At 42.5% G+C, this 20,778-nt stretch overlaps 2 protein-coding genes across 3 annotated transcripts in view; one reads left to right on the top strand and one right to left on the bottom strand.

Moving 5' to 3' along the window:
* The window catches only part of LOC111187425 (uncharacterized), a 33,267-nt gene extending 19,794 nt beyond the window's left edge, over positions 1–13,473 (top strand). The window contains exons 4-7 of the mRNA XM_022599094.3: positions 1,717–1,902; positions 5,340–5,512; positions 8,635–8,752; positions 12,066–13,473. Coding sequence (XP_022454802.2) covers positions 1,717–1,902; positions 5,340–5,512; positions 8,635–8,752; positions 12,066–12,254 — 666 coding nt within the window. The 3' untranslated portion in view covers positions 12,255–13,473. The remainder of the gene's footprint in view (positions 1–1,716; positions 1,903–5,339; positions 5,513–8,634; positions 8,753–12,065) is intronic.
* ZC3H6 (zinc finger CCCH-type containing 6) overlaps positions 7,522–20,778 on the bottom strand; it is an 80,267-nt gene continuing 67,010 nt past the window's right edge. For both annotated transcript variants that reach the window (XM_022599041.2, XM_022599042.3), the window contains exon 12: positions 7,522–20,778. This exon is cut by the window's right edge and continues 16,895 nt beyond it. The gene's annotated coding sequence lies outside the window, so the exon portion shown is untranslated.

Raw genomic sequence — 20,778 nt, 5'->3', positions numbered from 1 at the left:
AGCCTAGAAGGGCAGAAGGGGTACAAATTTGGGGCAAAATGGTAATGGGAGGGATAAAGCAGATAGATGTCTCCTGAGAGGAGGGTGGTCTTGAGTTGAGCTTCAAAGGCAGTTTGGGATTTGTATTTGCCAGGGGAGAGAGGAAGGACATTGCAGGCAATAAGAGCTCTGAAGTGAACTTGGTTTGCAAGTGGCTATGAGCCCGGGGGGCGCATACCTGTGCTCAGGTGTGCTCCCAATGTGGAAGTGAATACTTTATGGTTGGAGAGGAAAACAGCCTGCAGTTAAGCCTTCACTATGGATGCCCTGTGCCACCTCCAGCCACCCACCTGGCTGGTTGCTGTTCTCGGCATCTGGACAACTTCTGAGTCAAACCCAAATGATCAGTGCTTTCCCCACATGCTTGGCAGCTGTTGCCTCTGCTTGCTCCTGGGCCAAGCCTGGGGCCAAGCACCACGACGTGGAGCACCCATACCCCAGGGCAGGTAGGTCACTTAGATCCCAGCCTCCACGGTCTCCTGGTCCCAGACTCACATACGTCCCGTCCCCTTGTCTGTCACATGGCAACCGCTCGCTTAAACACTCACCTGAGCTCTAGAGCTACAGCCATATGATGTGATTCATCCAACCCCTTCCTTGGATCATTGGTCTCCTGATTCCACATCTTTAGCGCAGCACCCTTCCTGCGTGCTCGGCAGTGAGGGAAGCACGACAAAGACTGGACAAAGTGGCCAACAAGGTGGGGGTGGAAGGGACACATGCCTGGAGCAGTTATCCTTTTGATTTCCATTCCTCTCCTGGTGAAATATTTGCTACATATATAGCCTCAGACCGAACAGGATCGTGAACTTATATATCTCCCAATTTAGATAGAATTTGCTATCACACTCATACTTTTCCAACAGCTACGTTATGACCCTTCTGAGACATTAGTATGCTACATTGGGGTCTTGGGGCAGAAGTCAGGGTGTAGGAAGGCCCAGAGGTTCCTCCCACCCATGTTCTCCTTCCCACCTACACCCAGGTCACAGGCCCTACCCCCAGGAGCTCAGGATCTGGTGCGTGAGGCCGAGAGATGATCAAGGCCACTCTTGACACTGTTACTGGGTTTACCTTCAAGGGCAGTACACCTGGTCTCAATTCCAGAGTCTGGAAAAGGCTTAGGGGAGGCCCCACTTAGGGTCCAAAAAAGAATAACATGGCCTCGCCCACTTCTGGTTGGCAGAAGCTGCTGTTTTTCTCACTAGAAAATAATAAGCAAGTTAATGGGGGAAAAATAATTATTCATACCAGAACTGTAAAGTCCTTTCACATGGAATAATTGATATGAAACTGTCCCAAAGTAGGGACATTCAAGGATTCCCAAATTTCTTCAAGGAGCTAGAGATTCTCCCAGGTAAGCCCTGAAAATTCACCAAAGGAAAGAAAATGTGATATTTTAACTATACTGGGGATCTGAGTCTGCCCGGTTGCAGTTTATGCAAATTCTGGGTGAAAGGAGCACAGAACAATAGGGATTCATTGTTTCCTCTTCTCACTTTTTTCCTAGGTATTTGGAGGAGATTGTCAAGAGCTGCTGTCATGTGGGGATCAGGAAACCCTCTTGATTCCCACTCTTCTTTTAAAAATGCTGAAGAAGCCATTAACATCCCCACTGCAGTTAAAAGATCTGAGCATCTTGAATTTCATCAGTTCCACCCTGTCTTCTTCTTACAGCACCAGCAGAGCGGCGCCCCTGGCAGCTCCCCCGGCTGTCCAGCCTGGCCGCACACTGAGGTGGACCTGCCTCTCCCAGAGGATGGCAGCGTGAACAGTGCGAACAGAATCACCCAGGTTACCCAGGAGATGGCCAAGGAGGTGTTCCTGATGGCTCAGAGTCTGAGGAGGAGAGGATGCATCTTGGTACTTGACCTTCAGTGGGTGGTGGGAGGATTGGGCACCACGGGGGGAAACGGGTCTCCCAGCTGCTGCCCCGCAGGAGCCAGGACAGAGGGGCCACGAGCAGGGGCCATCGGGCACATAGCATTTTTCGGTGCTGTCTTCTCTCTCCATCTGGGCGTATCATAGAGCTCACTTCATTTTTCTCTTCCCTCCTCCTGTGGGCTCCTTACTAAGCCTTTGTCTTAGTCCATTGGGGAAGATAATTTACCGGAAGCTGCAGTTTCATAAAATCAAGACCCATTCCTATCCCAGAGGATGAACTGAAGGGAGCCATTTACGTCTTTAAAAATTCCCCAAAATAGAGGTAACAGGGCTGCAAGCTCCTGAAGGATGGCCATTCAGGGCCAGCACAGCCTGGACAGGATGGGGGCTACTTTCCACTGGCTTTGGGGTGGGGGGCAACTTCAACCACAGGTCACCTGATTCTCTTTAGCCATCTCCTTGATTCAATGCAGTTAAGCATCATTTACCATCCACACACACATCAACACTGAAAAAAAAGAAAAGAAGTCCATTTACTGAGTGTGGGGACCAGAGGAAGAGATCGAATGGCACCAAGAGCCATTTAGAAAATGTCTTCTAGCGTAGGCCTGCTGGGTACTCATGGCCCCCAAACCCGTGGCTGGGCCACACATGGTAGAGGAGCGGGGCCCGGAGAGAAGGCTGGATGTCAGGGCACCTCCAGACGAGGTGACTGCAAAGCCCTGCCCAGCGGCCCTACCACACCCAATACTCAGACCTTTCATTGGCCTCTTCTTTCTCCCAACCCATGTCCACTTCAGTTAGTTTCTCACTGGAACAGTTACCCCAAGGTCATTAGGTTAAAAGTGGGAGCAGTTACCACTTCTTGCTGACTTCCATTTTCCTTCCAAACATCTCAGATATTCTAATTTATATAGGACTTGGGTGCTGATGGGGCCATGTGGCTGAGGGCCCAGGAATATGCAAATCCTCCAGCCCGTGCAGTTCCCTGGGGAAATGTGCGCTAAAGGGAAATGACAAAAGGAAAAGCAAATGGTGATTTTTAACAGTGAGGCTAGTGCCTGGTAAAATGGAGTGACTGTGCAGAATTTACCCCCGAATCCTCCAAATCTCGACCTTAATACCAATCAGATTTTAACAACCAAAGTCCCTGGTACTCTTGAGTAAAACAGAGAGAAGAGTTTAAAATGGCTGGTTGGGGGGGTAACAGGCAGCACAGGCATGGGGGCAGAGCAGTAATCTTGAGTCAACCGTATTAGCAACTCTTCAGCCCTGAGGCTGGGGCCAGAATTGGAGGAAGCAGGGAGGAAGATGGGGAGATTGGATGAAGGTTTCCCTTGGAGAGGCAGAAAAGGTAAGCATCTCCTTCCCTGGCAGTGGTCTACAAAAGATTATTCTCATGTGGTTTGAGTTTCCTCTGGCACCTTTGAGACCTAGGTTATGAGTTCTGGAATATTCCAGCTTGACCTCCTCAGTTGAGCCCTCCCCCTTCACACATGGAGATGTTCTTACTAAAGACTTTCCAGCATCACGACCTTCATCAGCACTCTCTGTGTGCCAGCAGAGAACGACAGCCATTCCTCACGTCATTATCTAGGTCAGGGAAACTGTCGCAGTAATGTGTACAAAATAAAATACCCGCAGGAAAAAAGAGGGGTTCTCTCACCCTCCTCTCTCCTATTTCTTTAGTATTCCTTTTCATTCTTATCCTAAAGACCAGTAATTCTGAAATCAGGTCATCAAACCCACATTTGGTACAGGGAGGGAGCTGACAGATGCAGAGCTTGCCTAAACCCAAGCCTTATCCAAAGAGAAGTAAAGTACATATTTTAGGACTCATTTGCTAACTGGGGTGGCATATCATAAAGCAAAAACAAATTCTCGAGGGTGTGAGGACTCATGTCTTCTCCTGGGACATCATAAAGAAGTGTGCTGCCTTGGATGTTTGGGATGGGGCTTGGTTTGGGGTTGCAACGTCAGTTTTTTTTGTTGTTTTTTTTTTTGGCGGTACGCGGGCCTCTCACTATTGTGGCCTCTCCCGCGGCGGAGCACAGGCTCCGGACGCGCAGGCTCAGCGGCCATGGCTCACGGGCCCAGCCGCCCCGCGGCACGTGGGATCTTCCCGGACCGGGGCACGAACCCACGTCCCCTGCATCAGCAGGCGGACTCTCAACCACTGCACCACCAGGGAAGCCCGCAACATCAGTTTTTTGAAAAGAAGGAGCAACAGAGTGTCAAACGACCTGTCACAGATTTGGCTAATTTAGGACTGGCTGCTTGAGTTCTGTGTTTCAAAAAGGCTGTCCCATTTGAAAGGGAGGTTTCTCGGACTGGTCTGCTGTGGAGCTTGGAATTGCTTGAATTAGGCATTGGACACATCTGTACCCAGTCCTTTCTTATCTGGAACTGCAAATACCTCTAATAAACTAAGCCTCTAACATAGGTTTATCAGGATTGTTTTCTTCCTTACAGGAGAAGCTGAGACAGCATGATACATGCAGGAGAGGGACCCAGAAGTGGCTCCCCACCAGGGCTGGCCATTACGAAAAGAATGGGGCAGACAAAATTAAGTTCTGTCCCTTAAGTTAATGTCCATCCTCATGGAATTTAGAGGCCCCTCAACAGGGCAGGTACAATAAAGAGTCTGACTCCATTTTTAATGTTTGCTGACAGCTTTCAAGCCCCGCCCACTCCTCCTTCTTCCCCTCGTGCTCCACATCTGGGCAAGCCAAAAGGTCCAGGCATGGTCTCCTTTGGTGCTAGTGGGAAGCTCAAACCACACAAGCCCTGACTGTTGAGTGGAAACTCCCACCCTGGCCCCATTCTCTGACCACAATAAAAGCCAGGCTGGTCTCCTTTCCTTGTTCTCTGAAGCCTTTTCAGACCTGGTTAGGAAAAGGCTTCTGTCACCAACCCATTAATTATCAGTTCCCAACTGGGAAGCTCTACATGTGGCTATAGGCCTTTGACCCTTTGGTCAAGCCAAGACCTCCTTCAACCTGCACGTTCCTCACACCTGGCCCTTCTTAGGGGCCTTATCTCTGCCCCGGGGCTGCTGAAAACTCTCTCTGAGCCACTGCAGGCCACAGCTCCTGTGCAGAAAATCTAGCCCAAGACCAGGAGGCTGGGCCACCTTCCCTTCAGCAGTCCTCACGGACAGATGGGCCTGGACCACCTCATTCTGTGGTTTTAAAGAGAATAAGCTTCTTGCTAACCTGGAGTGTCTGGTCTTGAAGCCTCTGGAGGAGGTTCGGGACATCACAGTTTTAGACCAAGCTACAATGTGTTCATTCCGGGGCTGAAATAAGTTGTACCAAGCAAGTTTGGGATGTTTACCATTTGCCACCGATTTCTTAGGGAAAACTTGCGGAGGCGTTGTTCACCTACTTCCAACTCTTTCATTTCTTTTGGTATAGACCAAAGAACAGCTCATTACCTCTGCCAGGAAAATTGCGACTTCCGGACAAAACTTCGCCAGACTTATCCGCATCATTGCTAAGAACTGTGTAGACCAAAGATGTTCCCAGGAGCTTCTGTATATGGTAGAGCAGATTCAGACAATGAGCAGCCAGCTCCGCATCATCTCCAGGTAGGAAATGGCTTTGAAGGGAAGTTGCTGTCTTCTTTCTCAGACCCAAAGGGAGGGCTTGGAAGGGGGAATATAATTCCTTCTTTTGTATACTCCTTTTAATGTTTTTTATCCTCCAAGAATCTACATTTATTTGAGGAATATCAAATGTTAAAAATATAGAGTATAATTACAGAGCACAAAAAACACATTTAGGCTACTGTCATTTCTCCCTGTATCACAAACATATCTGATAATATACTTAAGAAAGAAAAAATATTTAACATGGAAAACTAGTTCCTGAGTAGGCGTGAGGATAAAGTAACCATAAGGATTTTTTTTTTAATATTTTTCTATTTTTTTGGCGGCGTTGCGTGGCAGGTGGGATCTTAGTTCCCCGACCAGGGATTGACCCTGTGCCCCCCACAGTGGAAGCACGGAGTCCTTAAGTCCCCATAAGGATTAAGAATCAAATACATCAGAACTTAGGCTCTCCTTCAACATCGGTCCCTCCTCCCTTCATAACAGTGACTCCAGTGGTGCTGCTGGGCTCACAACACTTCAGGGTTAATATACAAGCACAGATGACTGATCTCTACTTTACAATCGTGTTTACATTTTCACCATTAGCTCTCTATTTGTTTTTATACGAATCCTATCTAACAAACAAGCTGGTTATCTCTAAAAATACACTAATTGCAAAGTGAAAGCATTTTAAACGTCATTTGCCTAAGAAAAACTATGCCAGCACAAGGCTTATGTTAAGATTAATTCATTTAATGTGCCCAATGAATTAATCTTAACATAAGCCTTGTGCTGGAGTTGAGCAGTTTTTGGTCATTGTCTCCATATAACAGTTTTCACGTTGATAATATAGAACACCGGAAGAGAAGTATAGGATGGTTTCATTTCCACCCAAGTCCCTGAATACCTGCAGTGGCATATTCATCAGTAACAAATGTTTATTAGAAAATATATTATGGGAAAGCTTGGTAGGTAAGACTATTATCAATTATCGTGAGGCATAAAAATAACATCGCCAAGACCAGGGTATATAAGTTGTTTTTAAACTAAACATAAAGCCTGGTTACTGTTCTCTAGGAAATAATATTTCAGGCACAAAATCATCTCACGATTAGCTACCAGATTTTTTCTACTTAAAATACAGGAACTGTAATTAATTTTAGCATTTCAAATATGGGTATTGTTGTAAGGGTACTCCGGATTTGTTTAAATCAGGTATAGTAGGACATGCAAACATGGATGTGACAAGGAAGAAGGAAGAAAACAAGGAAGACAATCCCTCACGGACCCTTAGAAACAGGAGCCATGTCGGTAGGACCACATAGGGAAGCACCAGGGTCAGTCAAAAAGCAGAAGGAGTGAGGGGAAAGCATGGACAAATCCTTTACTGTGTTTTTGTGGGAAGGAATGGACAAGTCAGGGGAAGTAGGCTAAACAGGTTTAGAATTGGTTAATTTGAATTTGGGCTCTGGAGTATAGAGATTATCTCTAGCTGTCTGGCACCTGGCTCTGGGGTAATTAGGGCAGGGGAATAGTGGCCCAGAGTATAAGAGCGCTATAAAGGAGAAGGTTGGGGGTGTGAACTTCGGATTGGTTGGTTTGCATGTATAAGTGCACTTGCAGGCAAGTGGTTTACTCTAAGGATTGGCTAACCCTGGGAGGGGCAGTCTTTCCAGCATCAGATGGCCCTAAGTGCATCAGAAACACAGAAAATAAAAAGGCCTGATTAATACAGGTACATTTATCAAGTTCCCAGTTCTCTAAAGGATCTGGAGGTCCTGAGATTTTACCAAAGTTACTCACTTAAGTTTCACAGCATCTTCATTTTCTTTTTTTTATTGAAGTATAGTTGATTTACAATGTTGTGTTAGTTTCAGGTGTACAGCAAAGTGATTCAGTTTTATCTAAATCAATCAATCTATCTATTCTTTTTTTTTTTTTTAAATCAACTTATTTATTTTTGGCTGCTTTGGGCCTTCGTTGCTGCGCCCGGGCTTTCTCTAGTTGCGACGAGCGGGGGCTACTCTTTGTTGCGGTGCGCAGGCTTCTCATTGCAGTGGCTTCTCTTGTTGCGGAGCATGGGCTCTAGGCGTGCAGGCTTCAGTAGTTGTGGCACGCAGGCTTACAGCACAGGCTCAGTAGTTGTGGTGCACAGGCTTAGCTGCTCTGCAGCATATGGGATCTTCCCAGACCAGGGATTGAATGTATGTCCCCTGCATTGGCAGGCGGATTCTTAACCACTGTGCCACCAGGGAAGTCCTATCTATCTATTCTTTTTCATATTCTTTTCCACTATAGGTTATCACAAGATATTGAACACAGTTCCCTGTGTTATACAGTAGGTCCTTGTTGTTTATCTATTTTATGTATAGCATCTTCATTTTCATTGGTGAAAAACAACTTGTCTCACTAAATTCAGTTACACTCAGTTTAAAGCAAGTATCATTGAGGTGTGTGATTCAATTTAGAAATAGCAGTCTGATCTTTGATTAGAACTTTTACTTTAAGTCCTGAATGCAATTCTAGACAAAATTTCGTGTTCCCTTTCATTATGTATGGATGTTGGCATTTATTCTGCTAGTTCTCTTCAGTTATTTTCATTAAAAATACTTCTTAGCAGACTCACGGATATACAGAACAAAATAATGGTTACCAGTGGGGAGAGGGTAGTGGGGAGAGGCAATATAAAGGTAGGGGATTAAGAGGTACAAACTATCATGTATAAAATGAGCTGCAAGGATATATTGTGCAACATGGGGAATATAACCAATATTTTATAATAACTATAAATGGAGTAAATACTGTAAATCAGTATATCGTACGCATGTAACATATAATATTGCGCATCAACTATACTTCAATAAAAATCTTTTAAAAACATACTTCTTGTTAATTTATAGATTCTATATGAGTCATACTTTCTTAGTATCAAAATATAAATTTTATGTTAAAATGTTAAATTATACCTTAAGAACTTTCTTTCTCTGAATAGTCCCTACAAAGGCATCCCAGCTTTCTGGAAGAGGCTCACATTGTAAAACCATCTGGTATCTGTTTATCTGAGATTATGCCTCTTACTTGGTATAATGTTAACTGCTTTCCTCCTGTCAACTCCCAAGAGTAAAGGCCTCCTTGGCAAGAAGCAAGTCCTCTGAAGAGCTCCTGGTGGAAAATGCACAGCAGCTCCTCCGTGCTGCCTCTAAGACCGTGAGGGCTGCAGAAGCCGCCAGTCTCCGGGTAAGTGCTAATCCCAAGGGTGGACACTGGCACAGACATGCACAGGACCACGACTCAGGTCACAAGCTGAGAGCAACATTGCAGACATTCATGAGGCAACTCCACCTGCTTCTTAGCTATTAAATTCAACTGCATTTCTTACCCAAACCTGTCACCTGATTTCTTGTGCATTTTAGTTTGGTTAATTTCTATCAACCTACCTTCAGTTCCACTGATTCTTTCTTCAGCTGTGTCCAATCTGCTGATAAGCCCGTCAAAGCATTCTTCAATCTGTCACCACATTTTTTCTTATTTTTAGCATCTCTGTTTGATTATTTCTCATAGTTTTTATCTCTCTGCTAAAACTCACCATCTGTTCATGCATTTTGTCTACTTTTTCCACTAAAGTCACTAATATATAAATCATAGTTATTTTTAACTTCCTATCTGATGGTTTCAACATGTGGCTCATATCTGAGTTTGGGTTTCTTTTTTTTTTTTTAATTAATTATTTTATTTTTGGCTGCATTGTGTCTTTGTTGCTGCATGCGGGCTTTCTCTAGTTGTGGTGAATGTGGGGCTACTCTTTGTTGCAGTACGCAGGCTTCTCACTGCAGTGGCTTCTCTTGTTGCGGAGCACAGGCTCTAGGTGCACAGGCTTCAGTAGTTGTGGCACGTGGGCTCAGTAGTTGTGGCTCGCGGGCTCTAGAGCGCAGGCTCAGTAGTTGTAGCGCATGGGCTTAGCTGCTCCGCGGCATGTGGGATCTTCCCAGACCAGGGCTGGAACCCGTGTCCCCTGCATTGGCAGGCGGATTCTTAACCACTGCACCACCAGGGAAGTCCCATGAGTTTGGGTTTTTTGATTGCTTTGTCTCTTGACAGCAGATCCTTCTTCTTGTGTGTCTTTTAATTTTCCATTGAAAACTTGACATTATGCATAGACTGGTAGAGACTAAATGAGTACTATGTATGCCTGAAAATGGGCCCACCTCTTCTTCTAGGCCTTTAGTGTGTGGTGTGTGTGTGGTGGGCGGTGGGGGTGTGAGTCAATATAGTCAGGAGTTGAGCTGAGTTTGGGTGGCATTGTTACAGTCATCCTTGGGTAACCACTGGATTCAAATGTTCTAGCATTACTTTGTGTTCAGTGCGGGGTCTGGGTTACCAGAGGGTTTTCATCAATGTTCCTGTTCCACTGTCAGCTTGAGGCTTTCCTTGTGAGTGTGCACCTCAGGGGTGTTCTCTCTCAATGTTCTTGCCTCTCCATAGCCTACTTGTTACTTGTGACTCGATGATTGCTGGTCTGGAGAGGAGGTGGTAGTGTTCATTGTTGTTCTCACTCAGCCTCAATTGTAGGCAGGCCCTGTTCCTCCCTCAGCAATAGGAGACTTTCGTTGTGGCCTCTCCCGTTGCGGAGCACAGGCTCCAGACGCGCAGGCTCAGCGTCCATGGCTCACGGGCCCAGCCGCTCCACGGCATGTGGGATCTTCCCGGACGGGGGCACGAACCCGTGTCCCCTGCATCGGCAGCCGGACTCTCAACCACTGCGTCACCAGGGAAGCCCAATAGGAGACTTTTAACAGTTATGAATTCAGGATGGTTTTCTGCTTCTTCCCCCAAGGTAGAGGGCTGTATTCTGTTTTCTTTCTCCGCTTGCAGTGGTCTTGACCTGTGCCCTGGGGATGACAGGATTTGCTGTCCTTCCTTCAGTGACTTGAGCTTTTGTGCCATGAAGAGACAGATGTGGGCAGAGATCTGTGCCTTTGTTGCAGTGATGGCTGCTCCTCTTCCCAAAGCCTGCTCCACAAGGGAGACAGTCCCAGCCTCCTGCCCTGTCCCAAATCTTTGTCATGAGCACCAGGAGAGGTCCTGGAGAAAGCCTGTGAACAGGTGTGGATTTTTCTTAGTTGTGGTGCTCAAGGGTCCTATACACTCACACCCACCTACAACTGGCCACAGCAATTTGTTAAGAATTTTAGCTAAAATCTTCTGATCAGGTATATGATAGTCTCATCTTCCTCCCATGCTCTATCCTAAGGAAGCCAGTGCTGGGCCCCTGCCTCTCCCTGAAAGTGGCTGTCTTTTCTTAGATTTCAGCCCAGTGAGTTGCCCTTCAACCTCAGCTCTCTAATAAGTTCAAGAAAAGTTATGATTTTGTGGATTATCTGACTTTTTCTTGTTGTTAGGGTGGGAGCAACTCCCTTTCCAGCTTTCTATGTCCTAAGTGAAGGCAGGAAATGGGAAATATTTGGGTGCCCAAAAGGATACCCTGCCAGGGCCTTCACATGTGCTATTCTACCTGTGTGAGATGCATTTCTGCCCCTCCACTTCTACCAAATTGTCTCCTGTCTGTCTCCTTCTTATCTTTTAGGCCCAAACTTAAATTCTACCTCCTCAAAAGGGATGAAATACCCCCACTATATCTAAATGAAATCGCACCAAGTGTCCCCTGCTTTAGTACCTTGTATGGTTCCTCCGTAGCACTTATCACATTTTGTAGTTGTCTGCTTCTTTTCCTCACTTTTATGTGTTTGTCTGGCTCTGTTATTAGAATGTATACTTCATGAAGCCAGAGACCTAGAATAGTGGGCAAGTGCATGGAGGCACTAAATAAATAGAACGGGAATTTTCATTTCAAGTTTAAAGAAACTTAGTACCGATTAAATTCAAAGAGTACATAAAATAGACACACCCAGTGAAAAGCATTTGGAAAATGTGCATACTTGAACTACAAGTCCCAGAATTTCTTGAATATAAAGAAGGCTGAGAGAAAAGCTCAGGACTGGCCCTATGGATCAGTGAGCATCTCTCCCGCCAGCACGCCAGCGTGGCCACAGCCACAGCCTCCCGCAGATCCTGCAGCACCACCCAGGGCAGGGCCAGTCCCCAGGTCCCAATGCCCAGGCCATCTGAGTGCAGGAGAACCTGAGGGCCAGGCTGAGTGCTTGCTGTGTACACCTGTGTCCTGGCTCTGCTTAGGCCGCTGGCTAAAGACCCATGGATAGTTTGCATAAAGCAAAATGAATAAAGCAAGATCCAGGAGGCAGAATTTGGGTTAGAGAGAGATTTTCTTTTTAAATTGACTACAGTCCCAGAACATTCTATCGTGATAGACAAGATCCTTTGTTCTGTTGTGCTTGTCCTTTAAGAATGAGTGGGCTCCAATTCAGAGGACCTCTCCAAACATGATTCCTTGCTCTCTATTCAATTTAGGGCTAAAATATCAGAAAACCAGTCCCAGCATCACTCAGAAGAATCCCCTAAGAGCTCCAATGAGCTGACACTGGGAGAGAGTGCACAGCGCCTCCTAGTACTTAATCATCTCTCTCTCCTCCAGGGTTTGAGACAGCCTTCCCCAGATCCGGAGGAACTGGAAGTTGCTGCCTTCTGCATGCAGTGGAGAAGAAAATTGCGAAGGCACAGACTTCAAGAAACCTCAGACCTCGACTGTGATGAGCTGGGCCTGCGAAAAACAAGCACTAAAGGGCCCCCGACACTCGTGGCCCTGGTTCAAGAAGCATTATAAAAGCTGAGCAGTATTCTCCAAGTCAGACTCTCTGTTGATGTGTGCACTGGCCCTGAGACTCTGGGAGCCCATGGAATGTGCCTTTTAGGCCGAATCAGCCTGTGGGGACACAGGGGGACACAGTGGGTTGGGTGGGTGCAGGGCAGCCAGGGCTGGGCCTTGAACAGAGCTATCCCGACAGTATTCCCAGTCAAGGGGACAGCTCTGGGCCCCTGGTGAGACTGCTATCTTCCTGGGAAGGATACTTAGCTTTCTGGGTTTAGAAGGAACATCACACATAGACTGGGCAAGGATGAGGTAAAAAACACCCAAGCCCTATTAGCTTAAGCCTATATTAAGATGTTGCAATGTGAAAACAGTCCCAGCACGTTCTATAGGGATCCAGGAACTGAAAGATTTATGGATTAGATTGGTAGTCAGTCAGAGTTCACCTTGCTTGAATAACTTGGCACTGTTCAAATTTCAAGGTGTGAGGAAACTGAAGATGTGCTACTTGGGGATACAGTGCAGGAGCTGCAAGTCTGAAGGCCCTGAGTTGTGATTTGGTGAATCTGGGTTTAGCATCTGGGATGGAGAGGAACAGTTGGGCATTAAGGTCTTGGAGAGTCAGTGGAAATTTTTCAGTTCTCAGGATCTTTCACAAAACCTATTTGGTAAAGGAATGAGGAGACCAGTGACCTTCACCTCAGGGGTTGAACTGCATGGGCCAAAAGTGGAGAACTGGGTCTGGAGGAGGGGGATGTAGACAGGGACTGGGTACATGGTCTCGGAGCAGGGATGCCCTGGGGGCTGGGCCCTTGCTTGTTTGGGGGACATCGTGCCACCCTCTTATATTCTGGTACAGCCCATAGGGAGGAGGGCTGACACTAGATGAGATAGAATTTCCCACAACCCAGTGGGATTGTGGTTCAGATTTACAGTAAATAAAGATAGGGATTTCTTTCCACTTAAAAAAAAAAAAAACCAGAATACAATGTGATGTTTTGCCTTGTATACACCCATTAAATCATCACTACAATTGGGATAATGAATATATGCATCACCCCAAAAGTGTCCTCACTCCCCTCCGGGGTCCCTGGAATGACTGATCTGCTTTGTTACTTAATGATTAATTTGAGGGACTTCCCTGGTGGTCCAGTGGTTAAGACTCTGTGCTCCCAATACAGGGGGCCCAGGTTCGATCCCTGGTCAGGGAACTAAATCTCGCATGCCACAACTAAGAGATCTTGCATACCGCAACAAATATCCCGCACGCAGGAACCAAGATCCCACGTGCCACAACTAAGACCTGGCGCAGCCAAATAAATAAATAAATATTTTAAAAATAAATAAATAAAATTTGTCAACCTAACCCGTTTTAAGAAAAAAAAATTAGTTTGATTAGTTATCTGCAAATCAATCAATGTTATACACCACGTTAACAATTAGAATAAAAATCATATGATCATCTCAACAGATGCAGAAAAAGCTTCTGACAAAACTCAACATCCATTTATGATAAAAACTCTCAATGAAGTGTGCATAGAGGGAACATACCTCAACATAATAAAGGCCATATATGACAAGCACATGGCTGTCGTTGAAAAATTAATCAGTCAATCTAAGAAAGAAATGGAAGATTTTATTTGAGCCAAATTGAGGATTGTTACCTGGGAACAGCCTCAAGGAAAGTTCTGAGAACTGTTCTGCCCATTAGAGGTCAAAGCACAGTTATGTAAGTTTTTAAGACAGAGGCTGTACATTAAATAACGTATTGTTGACAGTTTATACAATGTAGTGAATAGTGGGTCATGGTTCATCGTGGTCCCTTACAAGATTAAGAAGGAATGTTATCTTTTAAGTTGCCTTGTTGGTGCTGGGAGAATGCTGCTCTTTACGGTGGAGCAGATATTTCTGCTGATGGGGAGGTTTGGACAATGTAATATAATGCAGGTGCACAAAGCACAGCAGAGAGGAGAGAGGAGGCCAAAGTGCAGAGAAAATTTTTTATGTTTAAATTTTTCTTGACTTGTCATAAAATATGAATTTTATTTCACACAGCTAACATCATACTCAATGGTGAAAAGCTGAAAACATTTCCTCTAAGAGCAGGAACAAGACAGGGATGCCTATTCTCACCACTTTCATTCAACATAGTATTGGAAGTCTTAGTCACAGCAAATCAGGCAAGAGAAAGAAATTCCTTTTATCTAAATTGGAAAGGAAGAAGTAAAATTGTCACTGCTTGCAGATAACATGATACTATATATAGAAAATCCCACAGATACCACTAAAAAACGATTAGAACCAATACATGAATTCCGTAACTTGCACAATACAAAATTAATATAACAGAAATCTGCTGCATTTCTATACACTAACAATGATATATCTAAGGGCTAATATCCAAAATATACAAAGAGCATATACAACTCAATATGAAAGAAAAAAACAAATCAAAAAACAAATTTAAAAATGGGCAGAGGGGGACTTCCCTGGTGGCGCAGTGGTTGAGAGTCCACCTGCCGATGCAGGGGACACGGGTTTGCACCCCGGTCTGGGAGGATCCCACATGCCGCGGAGCGGCTGGGCCCGTGAGCCATGGCCGCTGAGCCTGCGCGTCAGGAGCCTGTGCTCCACAACAGGAGAGGCCACGACAGTGAGAGGCCCGCATACCGAAAAAAAAAAAAAAAGGGCAGAGGACCTGAATAGACATTTTTCCAAAGAAGACGTACAGATAGCCAACAGGCACATGAAAAGATGCTCAACATCACTAACAGTCAGGCAAATGCAAATCAAAACCACAAGGATATATATCACCTCACACCTGTCAGAATGGCTATTATCAAAAGACAACAAATAAGTGTTGGTGAGGATGTGGAGAAAAGGGAACCCTCGTGCACTGTTGGTGGGAATGTAAATCGGTGCAGCCACTATGGAAAACAGTATGGAGGTTCCTCAAAAAATTAAAAATAGAACTAGCATACGTCCAGAAATTCCAATTCTGGGTATTTTTCCAAAGAAAACAAAAACACTAATTTGAAAAGCTATATGCAGCCCTATGTTCACTGCAGTACTATTTATAATAGGCAAGATATGGAAGCAACCCAAGTGTCCATCAACAAATGAATGGATAAATATACATACACAATGGAGTATTACTCAGCCATAAAAGAAGAACGAAATCTTGCCATTTGCAACAACATGGATGGACTCAGAGGATATTATGATAAGGGATATAAGTATGACAGAGAAAGGCAAACAGCATATGATTTCACTTATATGTGGAATCTAAAAAACAAAACAAATAAACAAAATGAAAATAGCCTCATAGATACAGAGAACAAAAGGGTGGTTGCCAGAGGGAAGGGGTGAGGGGATGAGTGAAACAGGTGAGGAGGATTAAGAGGTACAAATTCCAGTTGTAAAATAAATAAATCACAAGATTTAATGTGCACAATAAGGGATATAGTCAATAATATTGTGATAACTTTGTATGGTGACAGATGGACACTAGACTTACTGTGGTAATCATTTTGTAATGTCTAAAAAATTGAATCACTCCGTTGTACATCTGAAACTAATATAATATTGTAAATCAATTACACTTCAATTAAAAAGATTAGTTTGCATTACCTAGGATTTGTGTAAAAATGGAATCATACAGTAGGTGTTCTTTTACCCCTCTAGCTTCTTTCATTCAGCATAATTATTTTGAGATATCCATGTTACTATGTATATCAAGATTCTTTCTTTTTCATTGCCTAGTAGTATTTCATTATATGGATATAGGACAATTTGCTTATCCACTTGCCTGTTGATGGACATTTGTGCTGCTTGCAGTTTGGGGCTGTAACAAAAACATCTGCTATGAACATCTTATGTGAGTCCTTGTACACACAAATGCTTTCATTGCTTCAGGAACATTTCTAGTAGCGGAATGGCTGGGTGGTAGTGGAAGTGAATATTTAAATTTTTAAGGAAACTGCCAATTTTTTTTTTCAGAATGTCTGTAGTGTTTAACATCCCTACCAGCTGCGTTTGAGAGTTCCAGTTCCTCCACTTCCTCTCCAATACTTGGTATGGTCATTCTTTTTCATCTCAGCCTTGTAATAGGTGAGCAGTCGTATCTCACTGTGGTTTTAATTTGTGTTTCCCTAAAGACTAATGATGTTGACATCTTCTCATGTACTTATTTGCTATCTACACATCTTCCTTGCTGAAGCATCTTTTCAAATCTGCTGCCTATTCTTTTTTTCTGTTTTTTTTTCTTATTGTTGAATTTTGAGAGTTCTTTTCATATCCTAGATACAAGTTCTTTTGTTCAGTATGTGATTGCAAATATTTTCTTCCAGTCTGTAACTTGTCTTTTCATTCATCTACCAATGTCTTTTAATTTTTAAGTACTATTTATCAATTTTGGGGGGTATATGGATTATGCTTTTTGTGTGCTAAGAACTCTTTGCCAAACTTAGGTCACAAAATTCTCTATGTTTTCTTCTAAAAGACTGATAGTTTTACATTTTACATTTAGATATATAACACATTTTGAATTAATTTTTGATTGAAGTGTGAGTTAGAGGTCAAGATTTGTTCATTTGGGTTTCTTTTTTTTTTGTATATGAATGTCCCATTGTTCCAACACTATAACTTTAAAAGACTATCTTTTTGCATCAAATTGTGTTTGCACCATTGACAAAAACCAACTGACCATGTTTGTGCAAGTCTGTTTCTAAAATCTCTATTCTTTTCCATTAATTTATATGTCTATCCTTTCATGAATATCACACTGTCTTTATTCTTGCAGTCTTATTGCAAGCTTTACAATCCAGTAGTGTAAGTCCCCCAACTTTGTCCTTTGCAAAATGATTTTGGCTATTCTAATTTTTTGGCCTTTCATATACAAGCTGATTCTAGAATCAGCTTGTCTGTTATCTCCAGAAAATTATGCTGGGATTTTGATTGGAATTACATTAAATCTATAGATCAGTTTGGAGAAAACTGACATCTTAACTATGTTGAGACTTACAATCCATGAGCACAGTGTATCACTCCAGCATTTTGTAGTTTTTAGCATAAGGTTCCGTGCATATTTTATATATAAACCCTCAATATTTCACTTTTTAGAATTGTTGTAAATGGTACCATTTAAAAAATTTTTGTTTCCAAATTTTATTACTAATATACAGAAATACAACTGATTTTTTAAAATGTTAACCTTGTATCCTGCTACCTTCCTAAACTCACTTATTGCTTCTAGGAGCTTTTTGTAGATTCCTTAGGATTTTCTATGTAGATATTACTGTCATTACTGTAAAGTTTACTTCTTCCTTTTTAATCAGTCTGTCTTTTATTTCTTTTCCCTGTCTTATTGTGCTGGCTAGAACTTCCAATACAATGTTGGAGAGAAGGAGTGAGAGTGGACATTCTTGCCTTGTTAGGGGGAAAGCATTCAGTCTTTCACCATTAACTATATTGCTAGCTGTAGGCCTTTTTGGTGAATGTCCTATATCAGGTTAAGAAAGTTCCTTTCTATTGTTATATGTGAGAATTTTTATCATGAGTGGATGTTGAATATTGTAAATACTTTTAATGCATTGCATTAATTAATATAACTACGTGGGGGTTTTAATTTTTGTTTTGTTGTTTGTTAATATGCTAGATTACATCAATCAACTTTCAAATGTTGAAACAGCCTTGCATTCCAAGGATAAACACCACGTGGTCATGACATATTATTCTTTTGATGTATTGTTAGATTCTATCTGCTAGTATGTTTTTGTTGAGGATTTTTGTGTTTGTGCTCATGAGGAACATTGGACTGTAGTTTTTGTTTGTTTCTTTGTACTGTCTTTGGTTTTGGTATTAGTGTAATACTGGCCCCATATAATGATTTGGGAGGTGTTCCCTTCTATTTTCTAGCAGAGAATTGGTGTTATTTCTTTTTTAAATGCTTGATAAAATTCATCAGTGATACTTTATGGGCCTGGTGTTTTCTTTATGGGAATATTTTAATTAAAATATTATTTTTAAATAGGTATAGGATATTCAAGGTGAATATTGGTAGTCTGTGGAGTTAACGGAATTGTTTATTTCTTTTAAGGTCAAATTTATTGGCATAAAGTTACTCATAATATATTATTATTCTTTTACTATCTATAGGATCTGTATTTATGTCACTTCTCTCATTCCTGATATTGGTGATTTGTCTTTACTCTTTTTTTCCTAATAAGCCTCTGTAGAGATTTCTCATCTCAATTTTATTTATTTTTTTATATAACCAGCTCTTGGTTTTGCTGACTTTGTCTTAGGTTTATGTTTTCTATTTCATGAATTCCTTCTCTTATCTTTAACATTTATTTTCTTCTGATAACTTTTGGGTTAATTTTCTCTTCTTTTTCAAGTTTCTGAATGTTGATGGTAAGGTCATTGTTTTGTGGCATTCTTCTTTTCTAATATGGGCATTTACTGCTGTACATTTCTAAGCCCTATTTTTGCTTCATCCCACCAATTTTGATATTTTTTTATTTCTCATTATACATTCTAATTTCCTTTTTAAATTATTGGTTGACCCATGGATTACTTGGAGCTGTGCTGTTTAGCTTCAAAATATTTGGGGGAATTTCCAGAGATTTTCTGTTTTGACTTCTGATTTAATTCCTTTGTGGTCAAAAAACATACCTTGTAGTACTTGAATCCTTTTAAATTTATTGAGCCTTGTTTTATGGTCTGGGTTATAGTCTATCTTGATAAATGTTCCACGTACACTAGAAAAGAAAGTGCATTCTGCTGTTGCTAGTTGGAGTACTCTATAAAAACCAATTAGGTCAAGTTGACTGACAATGTTGCTCAAGTATTTGATGTCCTTACTGATTTTCCTTCTACTTGTTCTATCAATTTGAAGAGTAGGATATTGAAATTTGCAAATATAATTGTGAATTTGCGTATTCTATAGTTCTATCAGAGTTGCTTCATTTATTTTAAAGCTCTGTTATTAGGTGCATAAACATTTATATCACTTGGATGAATTAACTCTTTTATCATTAATAAATTAATCTCTTCATTCCTGGCAATATTATTTGCTCTAAAATTTGATTTTTTAAATATTTCCTAAGCTTTTACTTAACTTACGAACATGTGGGATACCAGTCTAATGATTCTTTTAATGTCTTTTTCTCTACAAATTCTTACATCTGTGCCCCTTCTGGGTTGCTTTCAATAGATTCATTTTTCTCATTATGGGCAGTATTTCCTGCTTCTTTGCGTGCCTGGTGATTTTTTTCCTGTGTGCCACACATTGTGATTTTGCCTTTTTGGGTGCTGGCTATTTCTGTGTTCCTATAAATATTCTTGAATTTGTTCTGGGAGACAGTTAAGTTACTTGGAAGCAGTTTAATATTTTCTGTCTTGCTTCTAAGATTTGTTAAGTGGGATGAGAGTAGAGTTCAGTCTAAGGTGAAATAATTCCTTCTGAGGCAAGACCCTTCTGTGTACTCTATACAATACTGTGTACTCTATCCAATGTAGATTTTTGAAAAGGCTGTGGGACCTGGGAGTGTGCACCTGTGGCCTCTGATCTGGAACCCCGGTCTGTCCTACACCATAGTGAATATTCAACGAGCTCCTGCTGAGGAACAGACACTGTGTGAGGTCCTGGGGAGATGGAAGCGAATGGGAAGATAGTTCACAGTGCACCTGAGAAGACAAATTTGTAGCTCATTAGAATGGAATGTGATTGATACTATGGGAGCACATAGAGAGACCGATTAGTTCTCTGCAGAGCTAACTGGGTCTGGATCTGTGGATCTAGGGGTGTGACAGCCAGAGTCTGGAAGGCACTTGGAAAAGGAGCCTCGATTGCAAAGCCAAGGAGTTTGGACCCGTCGTACAGATAAGCGAAGTCCCTGTGGGCCTTTAAGCCAACGAGTGGCGAGGTATTCGCTATGCTTTATGAGAACTGGTTGCCCTGTGGGGGACTTGCTCCTTTGGGGTGATTCAAGTGTGGGATCCAGCACCCCACCCCAACTTGAGCCAGGATGTCTCTGCTTTCATCCATTTTGTAGGCTGGATTTCACATACATTTTTCATTTGAGAAATGTAGGATAGAAACTCCCTGAGGACCAGGTCTTTTTGTTCACAAATGAGCCTAGAATTGGCAGAGAAGCTGCTAAATAAATATTTGTTGAATAAGTATGAATGTTTGATACAGAGAATTGATTCAAGTGTTCTGATAGTTTAGACTATTATTCAGCAATTTCTCACCCCACTCCCCTTCCCACTGTGGACAGAGTGCATTTCCCCAGATTAAGATGTTAGTTTTGGCCATGGAACTTGTCTTAGCAATGGAATGTTGTTGATATGATGTGTTAGTTGAAATATGCTTATATAGTTGGGTTCATCCTTCTGTGCTCTTGCCTTTTGTGATAAGAAGAATGTGCCTTAACTAGACTTATTGTGGTGATCATTTTTCAATTCTTACAAATATCAAATCAATACGTTGTACAACTGTAAGTAATTTAATGTTACATGCCAATTATACCTCAAT

The sequence above is a fragment of the Delphinapterus leucas genome, chromosome 13, assembly GCF_059928025.1.
Source record: "Delphinapterus leucas isolate spDelLeu-1000000601 "Yukka" chromosome 13, BTC_Dleu_Yukka2, whole genome shotgun sequence".
Lineage (NCBI taxonomy): Eukaryota > Metazoa > Chordata > Mammalia > Artiodactyla > Monodontidae > Delphinapterus > Delphinapterus leucas.
Note: the sequence above shows the minus strand (reverse complement) of the source record. Positions and strands in the feature narration are given on the sequence as shown.